The sequence below is a fragment of the Phocoena sinus genome, chromosome 7 (genome assembly GCF_008692025.1).
Source record: "Phocoena sinus isolate mPhoSin1 chromosome 7, mPhoSin1.pri, whole genome shotgun sequence".
NCBI lineage: Eukaryota > Metazoa > Chordata > Mammalia > Artiodactyla > Phocoenidae > Phocoena > Phocoena sinus.
In genome coordinates, this window is record NC_045769.1 from 115029314 (window position 1) to 115050921 (window position 21608).

Consider the following 21608-nt stretch of genomic DNA (forward strand, 5'->3'; position numbering starts at 1 on the left):
ATTTCTTCAGTGCTTACTATGTGCCAAGCACTGTTCTGAGTACTTTGTATATATAAACTCACTTAATCCTTATAATAACACCAGAGGTAGATAGTTTTATCATCCCCAATTTACATGTAAGGAAACAGAAACAGACATAGAGTGATTCGGCTGAGGTTACAAGATTGTAAGTAAAGTAGCCTCATCAGAATTTCAAACGAGGCCAAATGAGTCTGGCTCAGATTCTTATCTAGTTCAGATTCTCAGCCAATATGTAACACTGCCTTAGTTCCTCCATGAGTATTTTGAATTGTATGGTAAAGCAAAACTGAACTCTGAACCAAGAAACAATACAATTTTCTATTCCAAGCGATAAACCTCTTCTTGAAAACTCATGTCACAGAAAATCAGACTCATAAAATATCAAAGTTGAATATTGTTATAAATGAAAAAATGCTACTATTTTCAAAGAATTTTATTTTTATTAATTTAGTACTACATAAAGTTCCCTTTCTTCTCTTGGCTCATTACCAAACAGAATTGATTCCTTTCACACAGCTAAAAACTAAGAAAGAATTGCTAAGTAGATTGAACTGTATATTGTGAACATATTATTAATATTCTAAAATTCCTTCTTAAAGAACTGGCGACTTTGTATAATAGCCAATACATGTCTGTTTACATACAGCTTTGCGTTTCTTAACAGACATGAAAACAAGCCTCATACAGTCTATGATTTTTTTTAGTATAGATTACCTACATTTCTTTACAGTAATCATACTATTTTATATAATAGTAACTATTCTATATTAAGTAATCACATTAGAAATAATTTTAAACATTTCTCTAGAAAAGATGCCCTTAAGAAGTTTATCAAGTAAGCAGAAAAGTAAGTAAATCCTTACGTATGTTGCTGATGTAATTTTGCAATTTCTTTTTCAAAATCTTGAGGTTGATTAGGAATGAAAGAATAATCTGAGAGGTAGCCTGGCAAGTTTTCTGATTGATTGTAGTCTCCAAGTTCAGCTAATAAATGGAAAGAAAATATTCACACTTCAATAAACACATTTTTCAAGTTTTATAGCCAAATCAGCAATGTCAAGAATTCCTTTATATTTCTGGAAGTAAAATATTTGTTTCTACTGTTACCATTTAAGCAAATTATAACAATGCATTTAATGTTCTCCTAGGTCTTAAACAACTTCAGAAAAATTATTTTCAGGAATCAAAGTAAGTGCTAACTAATTGGATGTTTCATTACACTTTCTGTGTAGTCACTTTTTTCTGCATAGTAACATATGTTTAAATAACTCATACATTAAAGGCCATACTACCAACAGAGACCATGCAATCACATGCTATTTGGCCCAAAGGTGGACTGATACTTACACTGAACAGCAAATGAAGCCAAAAGAGCAGCAGTGTTATAAGGACAGGGCAATCTAATAAAACAGAAAATAACTCAAGGTTAAACACAATAATTTTAAAAGCAATATAATTTATATTATACTATTCACACTTGAAGTTTCTGTGTGACTTACATTTTAACTATTAAGTAATGAACTTATCTGATGAAAGGAATTCATGCTACATGTAGCCATCTTTCAGTAGATAATCTGTTTGCAATGATCATGAACTACTTAATACAGAATTGGAAGTATTTTTAAAGCCCATTACTAAAAACTTAAAACAGCTCACCTTCCAGTAAGTATGTCTTGTTTGATTTGCAAGAAATACTGGTACCTTAAAGAAAAAAAAAAGATAGCGTTTACTGGAATTATAACATTTAGAGTTTTAAAAACTGTATATTTACATTAACAAATAAAACTGAAATATTTAAGTATTTGCTTTTATAATATGCATACTAGCCCACGTAAAGATATTTTAAAATAAACTTTCATAAATACATGAATCCAAACATTTAGGATTCTTTGATAAATGAAATTTGATACTTATATTTTGTTTCCCTAGCTTCTATTATAAAACTTTCACGAATTTAAGAATTACATGACTGAGGGAGATTAGGGAGAAATACTCTAAAGTGGGATTTCCCTGGTGGTGCAATGGTTAAGAATCCGCCTGCCAATGCAGGGGACACGGGTTCGAACCCTGGTCTGGGAAGATCCCACATGCCACGGAGCAACTAAGCCCGTGTGCCACAACTACTGAGCCTGCGTGCCACAACTACTGAAGCCCACGTGCCTAGAGCCCATGCTCCGCAACAAGAGAAGCCACCATAACGAGAAGCCCACACACAACGAAGAGTAGCCCTTGCTCACCGCAACTAGAGAAAGCCCGCACGCAGCAATGAAGACCCAATGCAGAGCCCTCCCCCGCAAAAAAACAAATACTCTAAAGATTGGTGTATGCAGAAAGTAGAACTGGGAAGCACAGAAAACTTAAGTCAGAGACACAGAAGAGCTGACAGTAGCAACACTAGAGACCAACTAAAGAAAATCACTTTCAGCTGAGCCAGGAAGCCAGCTGCAAGGACAGGCCTATGTGTTGATCACCGTATCATCAGGCAGCAGGAAGCTGCTAATTGTAGAAAAGCACTTTCCATCTTCATTTGGGTTAAGAAAGCTCTCTTTGATCAAAAAAAAAAAAAAAAAAAAACAGAAAAAAGAAAAAAAAGGTAAGTTCCATTCCCTACTATTGCTCTACTATTAAAATTGCCAAGTACCCAATTTCCTTTAAAACCAACAAAAATGTAAGTATCCTGTAACAAGACTGCTGAAGTTGCTTACAAGATGGCACTCCCCTCTGTCCTTGCTAGTGGGTAGTCATCCCTTCATAGATTTATCAATGCCTGGGTAAAGTCCCCTGTGCTGTATCATGTTGGCAGAAGATAAAATTTTGTGGCTTTTAATGTTTAAACAGAGAATCTTAAGACCTTCATTTCACCCAACTAAAAAAAGTTCACATACTCCAAGAGCCAAAAATTATTTAAAATTTTAGTTGTTTAGCTGATTAAAGTCATTAAAGAGTTCCTTGACAATAGTCAAATTACCAAAGAATGTAATTAAGGTTTTCAGAGAATCAGATAAAAAAAGCTGATACAAATACCCTGGCTTCATATATTAATGAATGAAGTATATAAACGCTCTGTTAGGCTTAATACATAGTATTACACTATTATCTATGTACTCAATCCAAGACAACATATTTCTATCTGGCCTACTTGGCTTCATAATTAAAAGTTAAAGGTTTCTGGTAGGAAAGTCCTTTTTTTTAAAAAATATTTACTTATTTAGGCTGTGCCGAGTCTCTGTTGTGAAACCTGGGATCTTCAATGCGGCATGCAGAATCTTTAGTTGTGGCAATGTGGACTCTTAGTTGTGGCATGTGGGATCTAGTCCCTGCCCAGGGATCGAACCCAGGTCCCCTGCATTGGGAGCTTGGAGTCTTACCCACTGGACCACCAGGGAAGTCCCTGGTGGGAAAGTTTTACAGTTAGGATTGAAATGTGTATATCCTTGACATAATATTGTAAATCCTACACAAATAACACCTATGTTTCCTGAATTTGATTTACACACTGAGCAGTAAGGACTGATAGAGCAGAAACTGGAATTAAAAGTCCTAAGCTAAACCAGCCTGTGATCTTTGGCAAATTACTTAAAATTGGGTGGAGCCTTAGCTTCTCTATTTGTAAAAAGGAAGTAACATCACTTGCCTGGTATATGTATCCCAGGGGCCCTAAATATGGTGATAAAAGCCCACTTTTTAAAGACAATTAAGACCTTTAAGGTAGATTAATAATGATTGAGCTAAATGCAGAAATATGTTTAAGCTGTAAAGAAAAATACAATAACATACCATGCACTAAACACCTATTATGTACTGAGTAGACCTAAGCACTAAAAAGATATGAAAGAAATGTCATTTGTATTCTGATGACTCCTAAGAAAATGCCAATTCTAATTACGCCAGCACCTGTTAATACAAATGACATTTAACCTGACGAAAGGTCTGTAACTACTTTCTTTTTTTTACCACTAATCCAAAATAGAATCTCAAGGCAAGGAGGTGTAGCAGTAATTTCTTGTTTTGTGGGGTTTAAACTGGTCCTTAAAATTTAGCCGCTAACTGTGGCTAAGGGTATCCTACTATTAATCATGACCATAACAAGAAGGCTACCCAGGCACTAAAGTTTTAAAGGAGTATTTTTTAACCGTGGAATCACCTGGAAGCCTATGCCCAGGTCCCATCTGAGACCTATTAAATCAGTTTCCAGGGGTGTTGCCAAAGCATCAGCACGTTTTAAAGCTCCCCTGTAAGTGATTCTAACTTGTAATCAGGGTAGAGAATCCTTGATGTACACAATGGTGATAAAAATAAAATCGGCCCTTCACTCCATTTTACCAAGCAACGCCAGTTACAAGGTTCCAGGACATTCCATTATAAAGGATTTTTGAAATAATGCATTATTTCTAGGGAGAACAAAGATAATATTCTAGACTGATGGACAGCACAATTCCTCAGTTTCTACCAAACGTGATTTTACTTTATTCTACTTCATGAAGATAGTTTGACTTTAATTATCAGTGAGACACATTTATTCCTTGGTTATGTCTTCAACACAGGCCATAAAAGAACCAACACATTCAAGCTCATTAAGAAATTTAAAGACAAGTTTTCTGAGTGAAATAAATTATGAATATGGCTACAACTGACAATATTTTAATTGCTTATGTGAACAAACTTTTCATAAGCAGTAAATACATTAGAAATCCAATTAAAAATTATTGGTCTTTTATTTACAAATATTTCTTATAATTTAAAAATCTAATTACATAAATATATATTATGGAATACTTTGTTACTTGATTTCAAGTTACAAGTACTAGTAAAAAATGCATTTTGGGCTTTCCTGGTGGCGCAGTGGTTGAGAGTCCACCTGCCGATGCAGGGGACATGGGTTCGTGCCCCGGTCCGGGAGGATCCCACATGACGTGGAGCGGATGGGCCCGTGAGGCACGGCTGCTGAGCCTGCGTGTCCGGAGCCTGTGCTCCGCAACGGGAGAGGCCACAACAGTGAGAGGCCCGCGTACCGAAGAAAAAAAAACATGCATTTTAAAATCCTTTATAATTCACAATTTTCAGTAATTGAGAGTAGTTTCCTTGAAGTTCCTCCAAAATTAGGGCAAGTTTGACTCCACTGAGAATTATTTGAGATAAAAGATCTTGTTATTTTAATTATTTAACAACAACAACAAAACCTGACTAAGAGCTACAATATTAAACTAAATATTTATATGATACAACTTGGCTTTTCAAGATAAATTAGGTTGGACGTTATTAGGGTCAAATGTTAGGACTGCCTAATCCCAGATCTATATTCCTGAGTTCTCCTGTTAGAAGAAAGGTGACACCCTGACCCCCAACAAACACACAGAAAAGGACTCTCAAAAGTTCTTTGTTTCTCCACTTCACCCCAGTATTCTAAAGGGTAACCAATACATTACCATCTAGGAGCCTACCTACAGGTGACTTTAGGTGTGGGTTTTTAATTTGGTGCCCATCTTTCAGAGTAATTCTGAATATAGTGTTACCTATATTCTTATATCTTATGGAAGGTATAATATGCTAATTTTTAACTGTCTTTTTTTTAAAAAACTAATTACTAATTCTGTCTTTCAAGCAATACACAAGGTTATCACTCAGGTTTTTTTAAACAATGACAGTTACCACACTGTGATTACTCCCCACTATTTCCACCTTAAACAGTTCACCTAACATTTACACACTACCAAAACACTCATCTGGGTCATTCTTGTGTGTACTTTGTCAAGTAGAAGGGACAACAAAATCAGCTGTAAATTACTAGACCTACAACGGCCAGTAGAGGGGGCATTTACAGGCCTGAACGTGCTAGTGCACTCTGCCAACTCCCTTTACAAAGATGCCTGCAGTGCTCCGTAAAGTGCAGCACTCCTACACTTAACGGTGTACAGTTTATAAAGCCTATGTCCACCTCCATGGAAATAACGTATATATAGAATATATTTTTACAAGAAAAAAAAACAGCAGACAATTCTCACTATGCAGAATGCCTTGAATACAACTGCAGCATCATCTAATTACTTCAGTTAGTTACAGCAGTGCTTCTGAACCATTCTTCACAAGTAGAGAAGTTAATATTGATATGGCTCGGGAAGCTGCTTGTGGCTGGACGGGGTGGCCCTGGGGTTTCAATCTCCTGAAGCCCTCCCAGCCATCCAACAGAGGAGGAGACTTAGCTTGAAACGTCTAGAACCCCCTCTGTGTGCTGGCAGGGAAGCTCAGAATGATGTCATGGTAATCTATTTTTACCTAATTAATTTCAAAATTTCATAATGGCTTTGACAATATTTTCAAGTAAAAACATGCTCCATAAAAACCCACCTTGTATATTCTTCTTGTAACTTGTTGGGGTCACTTACAAAAAATTTGACTCTAAAGTTCAAACTGTAAGGAGATCCTCCTAGAATTAATAAAAGCAGTTCTAATTAATTAGATTATATTAGTCCTTCATCTTTATAAAGTATACTTGTATAACATCAAATAAATATGTTTGCTCACTCTTTAGCTGCTTCCTTATTGGTTTGTTTGGATCCAGCCACCTCTGAAAAATAAATAAATAAGACTGATTTCTTTTTTTCCTGGAGGAACTAATACATCAATTCTTGCAAGTCTGTTCCATTTGAAGATTAATGCTAAAAATTGCATTTTTTGAAAAGGCCTAGGTAGGGGGAAAAGAATCACTAAATTACAGACTCATATCAAGTATAACAAAATTATGCTAGAAAGTATTGAATGTACTTGTGCTTTAAGATTTTGATTTCAATTTCTCATTAAGTTATATAGTGTGCAATAACCTCTATTCCAAAAGTAAAAATGCTTAATAATCACTGCAATATGAAGTGATTCTGTTAATTTAACTATATTATATAATAGTCTATCAAGTTTTTAAAATTCTCTTTATCTTTCATAAAAATATGCTTGGCTTTATGCTCTCATTCAGACAAAATTTAACTACACATCATGAAAATCTACTCTTATGAAAAATTTTAACTCCTACTCTATCCCTTAAAAAAGAAAACAAATAACAAAATACCCCCCCCAAAACACCCCATACTAATTTTTTAAGAGACAATGTTTAGTTTGGGGAAGGACTGCTTTTTGTATATGAAAATTTCAAGTAGTCTCGACACTTCTGAATGCCAGTTAAGCTCTATTTCAGGCGAACTATAACTAAATTCAGAAAACATTTCAACTGCCAACGTTCAGTTAAAAAAATTAAAGAATCCAAAATGAGGTGATAGACGTGGCAGTATTTTCAAAGCACTACACAAATATAAGCTTACATATCGTTACTTATAAACTGTCCTCCTACCACCCATACTTGATTCCATGCAGAGCACACAAACAGATTTCAGTAACAAGTGGCTGAAAGTCATCCATGAATCCTTCCTTTCCATTATCCATAACATCCAACATATCCAATCCAACTAATTCTACCTTCAAACCGTCCCTAGAATTGAATAATTCTTCACCATCTACTCTGCCACCATCCATGTCTCTGGGACAGCCCTGGCCACAGCCTCTTACCTACAGGCTCTGCCTCTTACCATCATCCTCCCTCCCCCCGAAGCTACAGTAGTCTTTTTTTTTGCTACAGTAGTCTTTTAAAAGGCTCACTCCTTTGCTTAACATCTCTTGATAATTTCTCAATGTTGAGGTCCAAAGGCCTTACTGTGACTTACATGGTCTCTCCCTACTTCCTTTTTTTATTCTATTGGTCTTTCTTTAATGTTTTATTTGCCTCAGTTAATTTTAAAAATGTATATTTCAAAGAGGCAATTTTAGACTCCTGATAAGTTTTGGAAGCCTTAAAATACCAATCAAAAGAGGTGTCCAGTTCAGTTTTGACAGTTCCAAATCTGTGGCTGTCTAACACAATTTTTTTTTAACATATACGTATATCCACTCTTTCTTAGACTTTTTCCCCATGTAGGCCACCAGAGAGCACTGAGTAGAGTTCCCTGTGCAGCAAGTCCTTATTAGTTATCTATTTTATACGTAGCAGTGTGTACATGTCAATCCCAGTCTCCCAATCTACTCTCCCTCCCCGCTGGTAGCCATTAGTTCGTTTTCTGCATCTGTGAGTATTTGTTTTGTAGGTAAGTCCCTTTGTACCCTTTTGCAGACCCACATGTAAGTGATATCATGTGTTATTTCTCTCCTCACTTCCTCCACCTCAGTTTACTGAGCTCCAGCTTAATGGCCTCCTTTCTGTTTCCCCAAGATGCCATCTTGGGGCCTTCAATTCTAAGCTTCCTTATGCACAGAATGTCCTCCTCTGGCTTTTCCCATGGCTGACGTCTCTCGTTATCTAAGTCTCAGCTTAAATTCCACCTCATCAGAAAGGCCTTCATGGACTGCCCTATCTATCAAAAGTATCGTATGTCACAAAGCTCCTATTTACTTAGTTATTTTCCTTCGGGTAAGGAACGTTAAATCCCTTCCTAACATTTTCTTAATTGCAACATATTTGTTTTACTTTTTTATTGCCTATCTCCTTTCTTAGATTTTGAACTCCTTAAGGTAAGGAATAAAATCTGATTTATAGCTGAAGGGTCAGTACCCAGCACAGAACATGGCATATAACATCTACTAAAAATACCTGGTGAAGGACTAAGCCTGCTGAACGACTCAGTGGGCCGGGGGAATCTGTTTCTGTGCCAATAATCTGATGGTTTTTACCCCTACTTAACACATCTGTTCCCCCTATGTATCCACCCATTTATCCATAGTCTCACCCATCTATCAGTCTGGTGATTTTTTTCCTCCATACTTTCTAGAAAAAAAACACATAAATTACATTTATTTTAATGTCTGTCTAAAATCGAAATTTGGGACCAGTTATTGCCCCAAAGCCTGCCTTCCTGACCAGAAATGCAGACATATTTACATACACAAGTAGATGTGTGAGGCTGACACAGCTAGGAGTACACTAACAAGCACTGGGAAATGTAATACTTCCTCAATGACGTCAATTAGATAGGACGTAGGTTCTTGGCTTAAACCATGAAGATGGAGCCAGATGAACTTGAGGGTCACAGGGTCAACTTCACTCACACCACCCCAAAATTCAGTTCAGATTCTAACTAGCAACTGCACTGACTTTACCAGTGAAATCTTCACAGCAGTGAGTCTCCCTCATCCTGAACGTGTTATTTCTCCATTTACTCATGTCTTCTATTATCTCTTCCTGTAAAGTTTTATAGTTTTCTTCCTATAGATTTTGACACCCCTAATGTCAAAAGTTTATTCATAGATATTCAATGGATTTGGGTTTTTAAAAGAAAACTTATTTAATTTGCTATTTTGTTGGATTATGTTCCCTAACTGATATATTGAAAGTTAATGATATTTGTTTGTTCAGCTTTAAGTCCTACTAGTTGTAAAAAGTTTTCCAGATGATTCATTTGGACTCTCAAGGCAGATTCATTTTATCACTAAGAAGAAATGAGTTCTCTGCACCTTCATCCCAAACACACAAACATTATTTATTCCACAGGGGACTGCACCTGCTGCCCTCGTTGAACCAGAGAAAGAGAAGAGGGCTAAGCAGCGTAGCTGTTTCAAATCGTTTTGATAAACTGTGCTGCCTGGCCCTGAAAACTCTCCGCCTCTACTGTATTTCTTTGCTACATTCTTTTTTCGGTTTCCTCTATTTGATTTTTCCACGAATCCTTGCAAGCACTGAATCTTCTAAGAAATCCTTAACACTTCTTGTCTGCTCATGGCACTCACTGGAAAGCAACAAAAAGCAGGCAGAAGAAATTGGACCTAAGTCTATTCTTGAAAAACAAAAACTGCAATGGGTGAGATTTCTATAGTTGCAGTTTTTTGCCTGAGAGCAATCTCAAATCCTGCACCAGGCAGGGGACAGCCTCACTAAAACTTGAGGTGTCAGCGGACAGAGTTCAGGCAGGAGTGGCAGGGTACCCAGAAAATTGAGGAGGAAATCCTGAAAGAGAGGGAGGCAGCAGAAGGGCTTAACTCTAAAATCCGGATATAAAAGCCACCTCAACTCTGGCTGACAGTTCAACTTCTACATGCACAGGAAGACCCCAAAGCCCCAGGAAAGAGAAGCAGTTGCAAATGTAAAGAAATGAATAGAGATAACCGTTTGCCCAAAGGGAAGCAGGGTATGGACTGTGGGTCCAGATCCACTCGTTCTCAATAACACAGTCCAAGTCGTACAGGACGTCACTACCCTGTCCATAGCCAAGCTCTTTCTATCACCCTGAGAGGTTCCCTGTGTCCCTCTGCACCCAGTCCCCCAAGCCCAGGCAATCACGGATCTGCTTTCAGTCACTATATACCAGTTTTGCTTGCTCTACAATTTAATATAAATGAAATAATAGAGTATATCACGCAAAAATATAACAACTATTTTTCATCCATTCACTATTGACAGATGTTAAAGTTAATTCAGGAATGAGCTATTATGAATAAAGCTACTATGATCATTTGTGTACAAGGTTTCGTGTAACATGTTTTCATTTCTCTTGGATAAATATCCAAAAGAGGGGTTCCTCGGAGGTATATATTAAATCTATGTTTAGTTTTACAAGAAACTGCCAAACTCTACTTTCCAAAGTGGTTGTATCCTTTTAAAGTCCTACCAGCAATCCTTAATAATTGCTCCACATCCTTGCCAAAGTGTGGTATTGTGAGACTCTAATTTTTTAACTATTCTAATGGACGTTCAGTGACATCTCACTGTGGTTTTACAATTCCCTGATGCACCTGTGTTCAGCAGATGTCCTTTATCACAGTGAGAATGGTCCTTTTCCAAGTTTAAGAGTTTTCATTACGAATGGATGCTGAATTTTATTCTATGTAAATTATGCCTCAATTATACTGATTTAAAAGAAAAATTCTAGAAGCTAGAAGCACACTTAATGGTGAGACGCTGAGTACCTTCCTCCTACGACAGGGAACAGGTAAGGCAGTGTGCTGCCGTCAGTCACCTCTATTCGTCATTGTCCTGGTAGCCTCAGCTTTCAGGTAACAAAGAATAAAAAATAATGGTAAGGGCTTCCCTGGTGGCGCAGTGGTTGAGAGTCCGCCTGCCGATGCAAGGGACACGGGTTCGTGCCACGGTCTGGGAAGATCCCACATGCCGCGGAGCGGCTGGGCCCGTGAGCCACGGCCGCTGAGCCTGCGCGTCCGGAGCCTGTGCTCCGCAACGGGAGAGGCCGCAACAGTGAGAGGCCCGCGTACCGCAAAAAAAAAAAAAAAAAAAAAAATTGGTAAAAAAGAATAAAGACTGGGAGGGAAGAAGTAAAACTCCCTATTCACATATGACATGATTTATGCAGAAAAAAGCATATGTTTACATGACAATCTATGTAGAAAGATTGTCATGTAAACATGTTACATGAGCTCCACCCCATGTTACTGGAGCTCCACCCCAAACTTTCTGAATCAGAAACTCTCTATGTAGAAAATCCTACAGAATTTACAAAAAGTGACTAGAATTAATAAGTGAGTTTAGAAAGGTTACACAATAAAAAAATAAACTGTATTTCTATATGCTAGAAATAAACAAATTGGTAACTGAAAAAGAAAACCAACAATACCATTTGCATGGTTCTTCTATCTACCAAGTTGCCAAAGACAGAATCTGAGATACCAGACTCTCTGAGTTCACTCTTTCCCTCATGAGCCCTGCTGACTTTCTCTCCTCTCTTGAGCACTTACCCACCACCAGAGCCAATCCAGTAACTCACTAGTGCAACAATCTCTCACCTGTCTCTAGTTTGCCACTTTACTTGCCACTGGCTATACGGTACCCAGAGTGATATGTCTAAAATACAATTTTCATGTTGCTTGTGTAAATAAATCCTTAGGCTGGTACAATCTTAACACAGATCAAAAGCACTTGATGATCTATTGCACTACTCGTATCTCATCTGTGACCCATCTTCTCTTCCTGCTCTATATTCCAGCCATAGGTATTAAAAAATTCTTTTTCAGTTCCTCAAATACAACAGTCCTCTCTCTTCACTCTGGAACCCTGCATATGCTACTGATTCTCTCTGAAATACTTCTCTGCACCCCAGATCCCTCTGTCATTCCCTCCCAAAATGGAACCGGGTTTAAAGAGAACAAAAACAAAGATCTATCATTTGGCAGGCTACCGAAGAGGTTTATACAAAAGGTAGGTAGTAAGAGCCTGAATTAAGGTAATACAGTAGAAACAGATGAAAGGAACATGAGAGAAATACCATGAGAACATGAGAGAAATAAAAGCAAGCATTTTAGCAATCATGTAGTACTAAAACATGGTTTGTTGAAATAAGTCATTCTCTATGTGACTTCTGTATTTCTTCAAACCAGATGAAATAATTCAAGAACACTGAGTTATATGAAATTAATCTTCAAATATTAGACCAAGCTATTCTCTATGAATCATTTCTTACCTAATTAACAGTCTACTGGGTTAGAGTAGTGGTTTTCAAAATGCGGTGCCCTGAACTACCAGCAGCATTGGCATTACAGGGGAATTTGTCTGAAATGTGAATTACCGGAGCTCCACCCCTAACTTTCTGAATCAGAAACTCTAGGCATAGGGCCCAGAAATCTGTACTGTAAGAAGCCTTCAGGTGATTCTCATGTAAGTTCAAGTTTGAAAGTCACAAGGTTAGGGGATACGGAAACAGTAGTAAACCAGTAAATATCATAACCACAACAAAACTCTCAGAAGGATGAAACTGCAGAAAGAACAAGTCAACAGTAATCATAATCTACTCTCTCTCCCACTGAAGGGCACTGTAATTCACTCTGGGGGCCAAAAAAAAAAAAGAAAGTAAATATATTACTCAAGATGCACACGAGTAATAATCTTGAGGCTCTGATGAATACCACGCTGATAAAAGCCACTAAGGTACAGCCACCTTGAAGTGCTTATAAAATTAAAGAAATTATGGGTAATGAATTACAACCATGTTACTCATTATTTTGCCCACTCACTCAATACACATTTACTGAATACAACTATTATACAAGACATTATGCTAAGAGCGAAAGCTGTGATAAATAGGTTTTAAATGAAAGCAGAAGAAATTTCAAAAAGTCAAAGCTTTTCTTTTAAGTAATTTTGTTTGTTGCACTGGAATTCATTGCCAAGGAAGATTCTAAAGCAAAGGATAGTCAACTATGATTCTGTGTTTGTTACATATAAGACTACAATCAAGTGCCAGGTGCTTTTTTAGTTCATCAGTTATAAATCCAGTTAAACTAATTTCAGCATCCACACGCCTAAGACAATACTGATTCTGATCCTCAAAGGCGAATATTCAGTATCTATACATATAAAATATATATGCAACACATACATTTACACACTATATATATATATACACATGTATATATAACATATATGAGCTTTAAGATGAAGAAACTCTTAACTAGTAAGAACTGACAGGGCTTAATTCTTCGGGGATATTACCAAGTCCCTTTTGGTCACTGCTGGTAATTTTGTGGCACGAGTACCTCCTCTCCTCAATATGCTCATTTTATAAGTCCTGTACATCTGCATCATTCTCTCTTGGGAAAGGAAAATAAAGGCTTTGGAGTCAGATAGATACGACTTCAAATCCTTTCGCAGCTACTTAATTGTCTGTGTGATTAAACGAGTTTTGTAAGCCTCAGTTTTTCATCTTTAAGAGAATTTTAACGACAGTTTCATAAGATTATTGTGAGAATTTGGTTTACTAACAAGTCCGCAATAGATATTTCATAAACGTTACACCCTAACTCCTTCTCTTTTTTAAAATGGCACCTCTTTTCCTCAGTCCATTAATTGTCCTCAAAGTCTTGGCATATTTCACACTGGCAACCAGAAATGGGACAATAATTACATTTGTGCTCTAAAGGCCCCTCCTTAGACACCTTTTGGCATTTCACAGATTCTTCTGAATATTTAAATACTGAAGTTGTAGTGCTGTGTATGGAAAAGACCTGCAGGGGGAGTTAGGAGACCCAAGTCTAGTTTCATTAATACCAGCAAAGTAGCTCGGGCTTTATCTCCTTGGATTGGGATAATTTCCCACGAAAAATAAGTGTGGTAAGACAAAATAATCTCTAAGGCTTCTTTTGCGTCTTTAAAAGTGTATGATTCTAATCTGGGGGGAAGAATTATTCTGGATCATCAGCAATTGGTCCCTGGGACCTGGAAATATAATACCTTATTTCAGAAGGGATGCTCAAGATGGAAAAGTAAGACAAAGTAAGAAAAACTAGGAGACAGCCAAGAGATCAACCCAGCTCAAAATACTGATACCTCTGCTTCCCCACATTTATCCTGCTGTAATTGTTTTAGAGTAGAAATGTCTTCTTGTGTACAAATTTATGAGACAGAATTTTCACTTCTTGTAACATATGTGGTCTCAATTATTAGTCCTTCTGGAACACTTTCTCAGTGACTATGGTGATAAGCAACTGGTCTCTTTCTCCTTTGTTGTCTGTCACTTCTCCAAACCATCTAAAGACAGGCTTCTATCTAAACGGTCTGACTATGAGTGTCAGCAACATAACCTAAGAATTATCTATTTTTTTAAATCTCAATATTGCACATAGTAGCAGACACCTTTCACGTATTTGCCTGGCTAACAATTTATCTTTCTGTGAAAGGTAGCATTACTGACATTTCTACTCACTTCTATCAATATTTTCGCGTTCATTTATTAAGAAATAACACTGTTTCTCTAGGCCTTGGAGCAGCTCAAGTCATCTGATGAAGTACGAGGAAAGTTTGTTTTTATTTCAGTTCAGTACAAAAGGATTTATTTCCACTGAGACTAGCTGGACCTTGCTTTATTTTATCCACCTCATCTTCACAGTTTTTCATACAAAATCAGTAAGTAATGCCAAGAAAAAGTAATATTTAACATGTCATATTTACTTTCCACTAACCATTCTTTCAGAGACCTAGGACGTAACCATGAGAGAAAACAAGAGCAAGAGATAGAAGCCCTACTTTCCTCCCAATCGTTACTCATATTTTCCATATAAGACCTTACAAACTGATTTCTAAAGCACTGATTCAGAGAACCATTTCTTCAGCCTCCCAATTTTTCTCAACTATACAAAACATTTCCTTCAAAACAGTCATTCTCCTGTACTAGGCAAAAGGATATCATATTCGTTTGTGAAAAACACTCACTGTATAACCATATAAATTTACAAAGAATTCACAATTTTAAGATGAAAAACTAATTTCATCTTAATGCAGGCTAATTTATGTAACACTCAAGATACATTAAGTATTTACTTCAGTATTGTAATGTTAACATTTTAACCTTTATGCCCAATTTTCTCTCCAAGAAGTACGAATTAGATTTGCTTCTCAGTTGTCTGAGACAAGTAGAGAAAGAAACTGGCACTCGACCTATAGACTGACTTATGATTAGAAAAACCTTAAGGAAATAACCCAACAGATTAAAATATCAAGAAACTGAAGTTCAAAGGCAAAAGAATTACCTGTAAACACTCAAATTAAAAATTTTTAAAAACTCAAGCAGTGAACATTATAAATCAGAAAGGACTTATTATGAAGAGAGAAAAATTGCAACGGCAATGAAAAACAGCAGCTTACACTTACTGGGTTATCTGTGCAATCGTCAGCCAGCTGTAAACCAAAATAGTCACGCTCAGTCAAATCAAGGTGCCTGAAGACCATCTCCAACAGAACCTGCCCCTGATCATGTTTCTGGAAGAAAAGTAACAGGAAATCAAACTGACAGGCTACATCCTTTCACATTTTGAAACTCTTGGACTCTCCTCTTTTATTAAGTTGGCAACTGGTTCCATGCCAACGACTTGGTTGAGCAATAAAGACTCCACATGTTACATCGTACTTAGAAAAGTCTGACGTTGGGCAAACTGGTTCAAGGGGTACATAATAAAGATGAAGATATAAGGGAAACCTTTGAAAATGTCTTCTGCTTTTAGGCTATTCTCATGGCATTTTTGTAATTTTATATGGTTAGCACATTAACTCACGTATGTATCCATATCATTTGTCTTACTGTCTTATTCTTACCTTTAAGTTATGGCTGGAAAGTGACATATTTGACTAAGTACAATTTAATATTTGTGTGTATAAGATAGATAATGCCACGAAAAGGGAAATAAAACAGTGAAAATTATGTGCAGCAAACTGATAACATTCTAATTATCAAAGAATACAGAGAACTTTAGGAAAAGATCTCTTTTCAATCTCACACCAGTTTTATCATGGGGGCAGCATGCTGTGGCTTCCCTAAGTCCCGTAGCTACCAAGCTGTGGCAAAAAGGGCATGATTGGAACTTTCCTAAAAAGAAATGTAGCTATCACTGAAAACATGGAGAAACTGCTAACATGTTCAGCAATAAAAGAAATCGCAGTGGGAAACCATAATGACACACCATGAACACACAACAATCCAAAAAGTAAAATCCAGTAAGATAAAAAATACCTAATGCTGGATCTGCTGTATAAAAAATAAATTAATTAAATTAAAAAAAAAACCTAACGCTGCTAACATTGTGGACAGGTATCATCTGTTGGGAAAGCACTTTGGAAACATTAGCAAGAGCGGTAACAGTATTGGCTACCTCTGTCATCCTAACCTGAGTGAAAAATAAAATCCAACTTTGGGAGAAACAGCTATACACCCAACACATTCAGTGCAGTGTTATTTACGTGAGACAAATACTAGGAGAACACATTAGCGAACAGTGGTGTATTTTTCCACCAATTTCGCCTCTCAATAGCTATGATAGTTTGGTAGCTTCCAGCTACAAGTTAGAATCAAAACTCAGAGCTGAAACGATAAGGACATAAGTATTTTTTTCATACAGCAGAAAGCAGAGAGATACAACAGACTCCAGAGTTGGCTAGTTCAGTAGATGAACGGTGTAATCAAGTACCAGGTTTCTTTCATCTCTCTAATCCACATTCCTGCTGTCAGCTGCATTCATAGGCTGTTAGTGAGATGGTCAGAGCTATTTCAAAATTCACACCTGCAGATGACAATGTTCAAAAGAACGACCTTCCTTGTAAAGAGCTTCCCTTCACGTCTCAGTGTGTCAAATAGCTATTTCCAAAACTCATCAATGGCAGGAAGTATGTGCCTCAAACAATGCTTTACAATGGTGATCCCCATTTGAATAACCTGTGAACATTTTTTGTACTGATGCAACTCACCTCCCCCACCCGTCTCCCATTCTCATTAAATTGGCCCAGGGTGGAGAAGGAGCATTAGTCTTTTTAAAAAGCTGCTAAGGTGAGCCTAAGGTACTCTTCTAGAGACAAGATGGAGTAGATGCATTTCTCCCTATACTTCCAGCTGAGTGAAACCAACGAACAACAACAAAATGCAGAAAAATTGTTTTTAAACTCTGAAAGATAAAAGTAGCAGCCTGGGGCTTCCCTGGAGGCGTAGCGGTTGGGAGTCCACCTGCCGATGCAGGGGACATGGATTCGTGCCCCGGTCCGGGAGGATCCTACATGCCGCGGAGCGGCTGGGCCCGTGAGCCATGGCCGCTGGGCCTGCGCGTCCCGCAACGGGAGAGGCCACAACAGTGAGAGGCCCGCGTACCAAAAAGAAAAAAAAGTAGCAGCCTGGCTAGGGAACTCCTTGGGTTTTCCTTCCATTTCTTTTTATTGAGGTAAAATTCACATAATGTAAAATTAACCATTAAAAGTGCGCAACCCTTCTGCATTTAGTGCATCCACAATACTGTGCAACCATCATTTCTACCTAGTCCCAAAACATTTTCATCACACCAAAAGAATACTATACCATATCCATCGAACAGTGTCTCCTGCCCCAGACCCTGGCAGCCACTCATCTGCTTTCTGTCTCTATGGATTTACTTATTGTGAATATTTCATATAAATAGAATTGAACATGTGACCTTTTCTGTCTGGCTCCTTTCACTCAGCATTGTTTTCAAGGTTCCATGTTGTAGCATGTATCCACATCTAATCCCTTTATATGGTTAAATAATATTCCATTATATGAATATATCACTTGTTTATCAGTTGATGGACATTTGGGTTGCTTCCACCTTTTGGGTACTGTTGTTTCTGAGGCAGGAGATAGATGGGCCCCAGGCTGCGCAGCTGGAGTCTGTCCCCTCTGGACAGATACTCCAAGACAAAGATAATAGCGGGAGCAGAGAAGAGCTGAGTCCTGATAAGAGATAAAGATACCCCATTCCTTATTCTCGAGGTCAAAGAGACCCTCCTGACTACACACGCGCAGAACGGCTCCTCAGGAGTCAAAAAGGGAGGGGACGCCACCCATAGTAGGTGATGTCAACCTACCCATAGGCCTCTTTGCTAGAATCCACCTTGGCTAAGAGATGCACGCACACACAGGGGTGGGCCCTGAGATAAACCAAATACGGACTCAAGAGCCAGGCAAAGCAAGATGACTGGCCAGAGGAAACCCAGAAGAAATGCCCCATAAAAGTGATTCAAACTACCACAAGGGCACAGCTCTTTCTCTAAGCCCATCTGTGTGTCTATCCACATGAACCCTTTTTCCTTCTAATAAACACTTTACTTGTTTCATTACTTTCTGTCTCTTTGTGGAAATTCATTTCTACAAAGCCAACAGGCCAGGGTCTTGTCACTGGCCACTGGCCTAGTGGCTAGGATTCAGTGCTCTCACTGCCACGGCCTGACTTCAATCTCCGGCTGGAGAACCAAAATCCTGCTTCAAGCCACTGCATCTGGGGCCAACCGAGATACTTCCACCTTTTGGTAAAGGCGTACAAGTTATCTGTTTGAGTATCTGCTCTCAGTTCTTCTGGGTATACACACAGAAGTGGAATCAATGGATCACATGCAAATTCTGTTAAACTTTTTGAGGAACCACCAAACACTTTTCCATAGCAGCTGTACCATTTGATGTTCCCACCAGCAATGCATGAGGGTTCCAATTGCTCCACATCCTTGCCAACATTTGTTATTTTCTATTCTTTTGATTAAAGCCGTCCCACTGGGTATGAAGTGGTTTTGATTTGCATTTCTATAATAACTAATGATGCTGAGCATTTTTTTCATGTGCTTGTTGGCCATTTGTATATCTTTGGAGAAATGTCTAATAAAGTCTTTTGCCCATTTTTTAAAGTGGGTTAATAATCTCTCCGTTGTTGTGTGTTGAGTTCCTTTTATATTCTAGATGCTAGACCCTTAACAGATATATGATTTGCAAATATTTTATCCCTTTTCATAGGTGTTTTTTCACCTTCTTGATCATATACTTGTATACACAGAAGTTTTAAATTTTTCTGAAGCCCAACTTATTCATGTTTTTCTTTTGATGCTTGTGCTTTCAGTGTCATATCTAAGATTCATTGCTAAATCCAAGGTTATAAAGAATTAACCATATATTTTCTTCAAAAAGTTTTATACTTTTAAATGTTACATGTAGTTCCTTCAGCCTGTTTGAGTTTATCTTTGTATATGGTAGGTATATAACCTAGGTAGGAATGCAATTTCATTCTTTTGCATGTGCATATCCAATTGTCCAAGCACCACTGGTTGAAGAAACTATTCTTTCCCCACTGAATGCTCCTGGTAACTTTGTTGAAAATCTGTTGACCATACATGTAGGGGTTTATTACTAGACTCTCAATCAAGTTTTCTTTTTACCTCACACATAACCATAGACTTGGTACTGGAGAATCCTACAACCCAGAAACACCAACAGGCCCGATGGAAAGAGACCAAAAAAGCCTGCTTTCTCAAGCAAATGACCAGGAAAAGAGTCTCTAGGCAGGACAGAAACCTTACTAACAATGCTGACTCCAATCCTGCCAAACCCAGTAGAAAAAAACTGAACCCGTCTCCAGCAGCGCCATGGAAACCAAGCAGGGGCCTGGGGTTCCATGGGCCTCCTGGTACTGCTGGCAGCAAGTGGGAAGCCTGCTCTTCTACTCTCTGCCAGCCAACAGCACGCTGCAATACACAGTCTCTCCCAGGGGTGGTATCAGCAGAAGCTGAGAGCGCAGTCTGAACCTCAGCCTAGCGGTAACAGGCAGTGCTCAGACTGCCCCATGGGAGTGGTGACAGCAGAAGCTGAGAGGGAAGCCTAGATTTCCACTCCCACCACCACCCAGCGGTAGCAGGTGGCATCTGCCAAACAGAAATAAACAGGAGGATTTGGGAGAGGAGGTAGGTAGAAGAAGGGACAGTTAAACCTTGAAGTAAAATCCAAATAAGGAACCACAAGTGAAACTGACCAAAATTAAAAGAGCAAAGGTTTAAAACTCAATTACAGTGTGGAATACGTGCAAAATTTTCAGTAAGGTCTCTGGATAAAACACACACACACACACACACACACACACACACACACACACACACACACACACGAAGTAGACCAAAAGAGTAATGCAAAGGTTCTGGAAACCAGATTGTTATTAGAACCACAACCCACAAAGGCAGGCCAGGACCTGGATACTACACCTAAGTGACTCCCTGCTACAGAGAAGATTCAGTATAATCCAGAGTCTCATGATACATTGCCCCAAATGTGCAGGATACTACCTAAAATCACCAATCATAACCTGAAAAATCTCAACTAGAATGAGACACTGACATGACTCAGATGTTGGAATTACCTAACAAGTGTTTTGATGCAGCCATCATATAAATGTTTCAATGAGCCATTATAAAGGTTGTTTAAAAAATAGAATATTTTGCAAAAAACTGAAGATATAAAAGAACCAAATGGAAATTATGTAACTAAAAAACATAGTAATGAAATGAAAACTGACTGGATGTGCTCAATAGAAGAACGAAGATGAGAAAGAAGAGAATCGATGAATTTCAAGACAAATCAATAGAAATTCCCCAATCTAAACAACAGAGAAGTTAAACTAAAAAAAAAAAATGACCAGAGCCTCAGAGACCTGTGGGACAACAAAAAAAGGTATAACAGTCATGGCACTGGAGTCCCTAAGAGAGAAGAGAAAGAGCTTCAGGGTGACAAAATATTTGAGGGAACATTCGCTGAGATTTTCACAAATTTAGCAGAAAGCAAAAACACAGATTCAAGAATCCAGGTGAACCTCAATCAAAATGAATCCAAACAAATCCACCCAAGATACATCATAATCAAACTACTGAAAACAAAGCAAAGAGGAAAAAATCTTAAAAGCAACTAGAAAAAAAGAATTTACCTATAGGGAGTGACAATTCAATTAGAATAGATTTCTCATCTGCAACCGTAAGACCAGAAAGAAATGGTACAACATTTTCTAGGTGCTAAATGAGAAGAACTATCAACCCAGAATTCGCTGTTAACAGAAAATATTGCATAGCAATGAAGGGTAAATAATGACATTCTCAGAAAAAAGAAAAGTTAAGGGAATTTATCACCAATAGACTACCACTAAAAGAATGCCTAAAAGAAGTTCTCCAACCAGAAAGGAAATAATAACATAAAGAAACTTGGAAAAACAGAAAAGAAGGAAGAGCAATGAAATGGGAGAAACTGAGGAAAATATAAAAGCCTATCCTCGTCAGTATTAAATTAAATTACGTTTGATGGTTAAAGCAAAAAATT

The 21608-nt window shown here is 37.9% G+C and overlaps 1 protein-coding gene across 2 annotated transcripts in view; it reads right to left on the bottom strand.

Annotated features, from left to right (window-relative positions):
* The window catches only part of PTPN4 (protein tyrosine phosphatase non-receptor type 4), a 185168-nt gene that overhangs the window by 96646 nt on the left and 66914 nt on the right, over positions 1-21608 (bottom strand). The window contains exons 3-8 of one of the 2 annotated variants that reach the window (XM_032637276.1): positions 15644-15751; positions 6544-6586; positions 6367-6445; positions 1678-1722; positions 1369-1421; positions 885-1005 (exon numbers count right to left, since the gene is read on the bottom strand). In XM_032637276.1, the coding sequence (XP_032493167.1) occupies positions 885-1005; positions 1369-1421; positions 1678-1722; positions 6367-6445; positions 6544-6586; positions 15644-15751 (449 nt within the window). Of the gene's footprint in view, positions 1-884; positions 1006-1368; positions 1422-1677; positions 1723-6366; positions 6467-6543; positions 6587-15643; positions 15752-21608 lie in introns of both variants that reach the window. The other variant, XM_032637275.1, reaches the window with a different exon arrangement.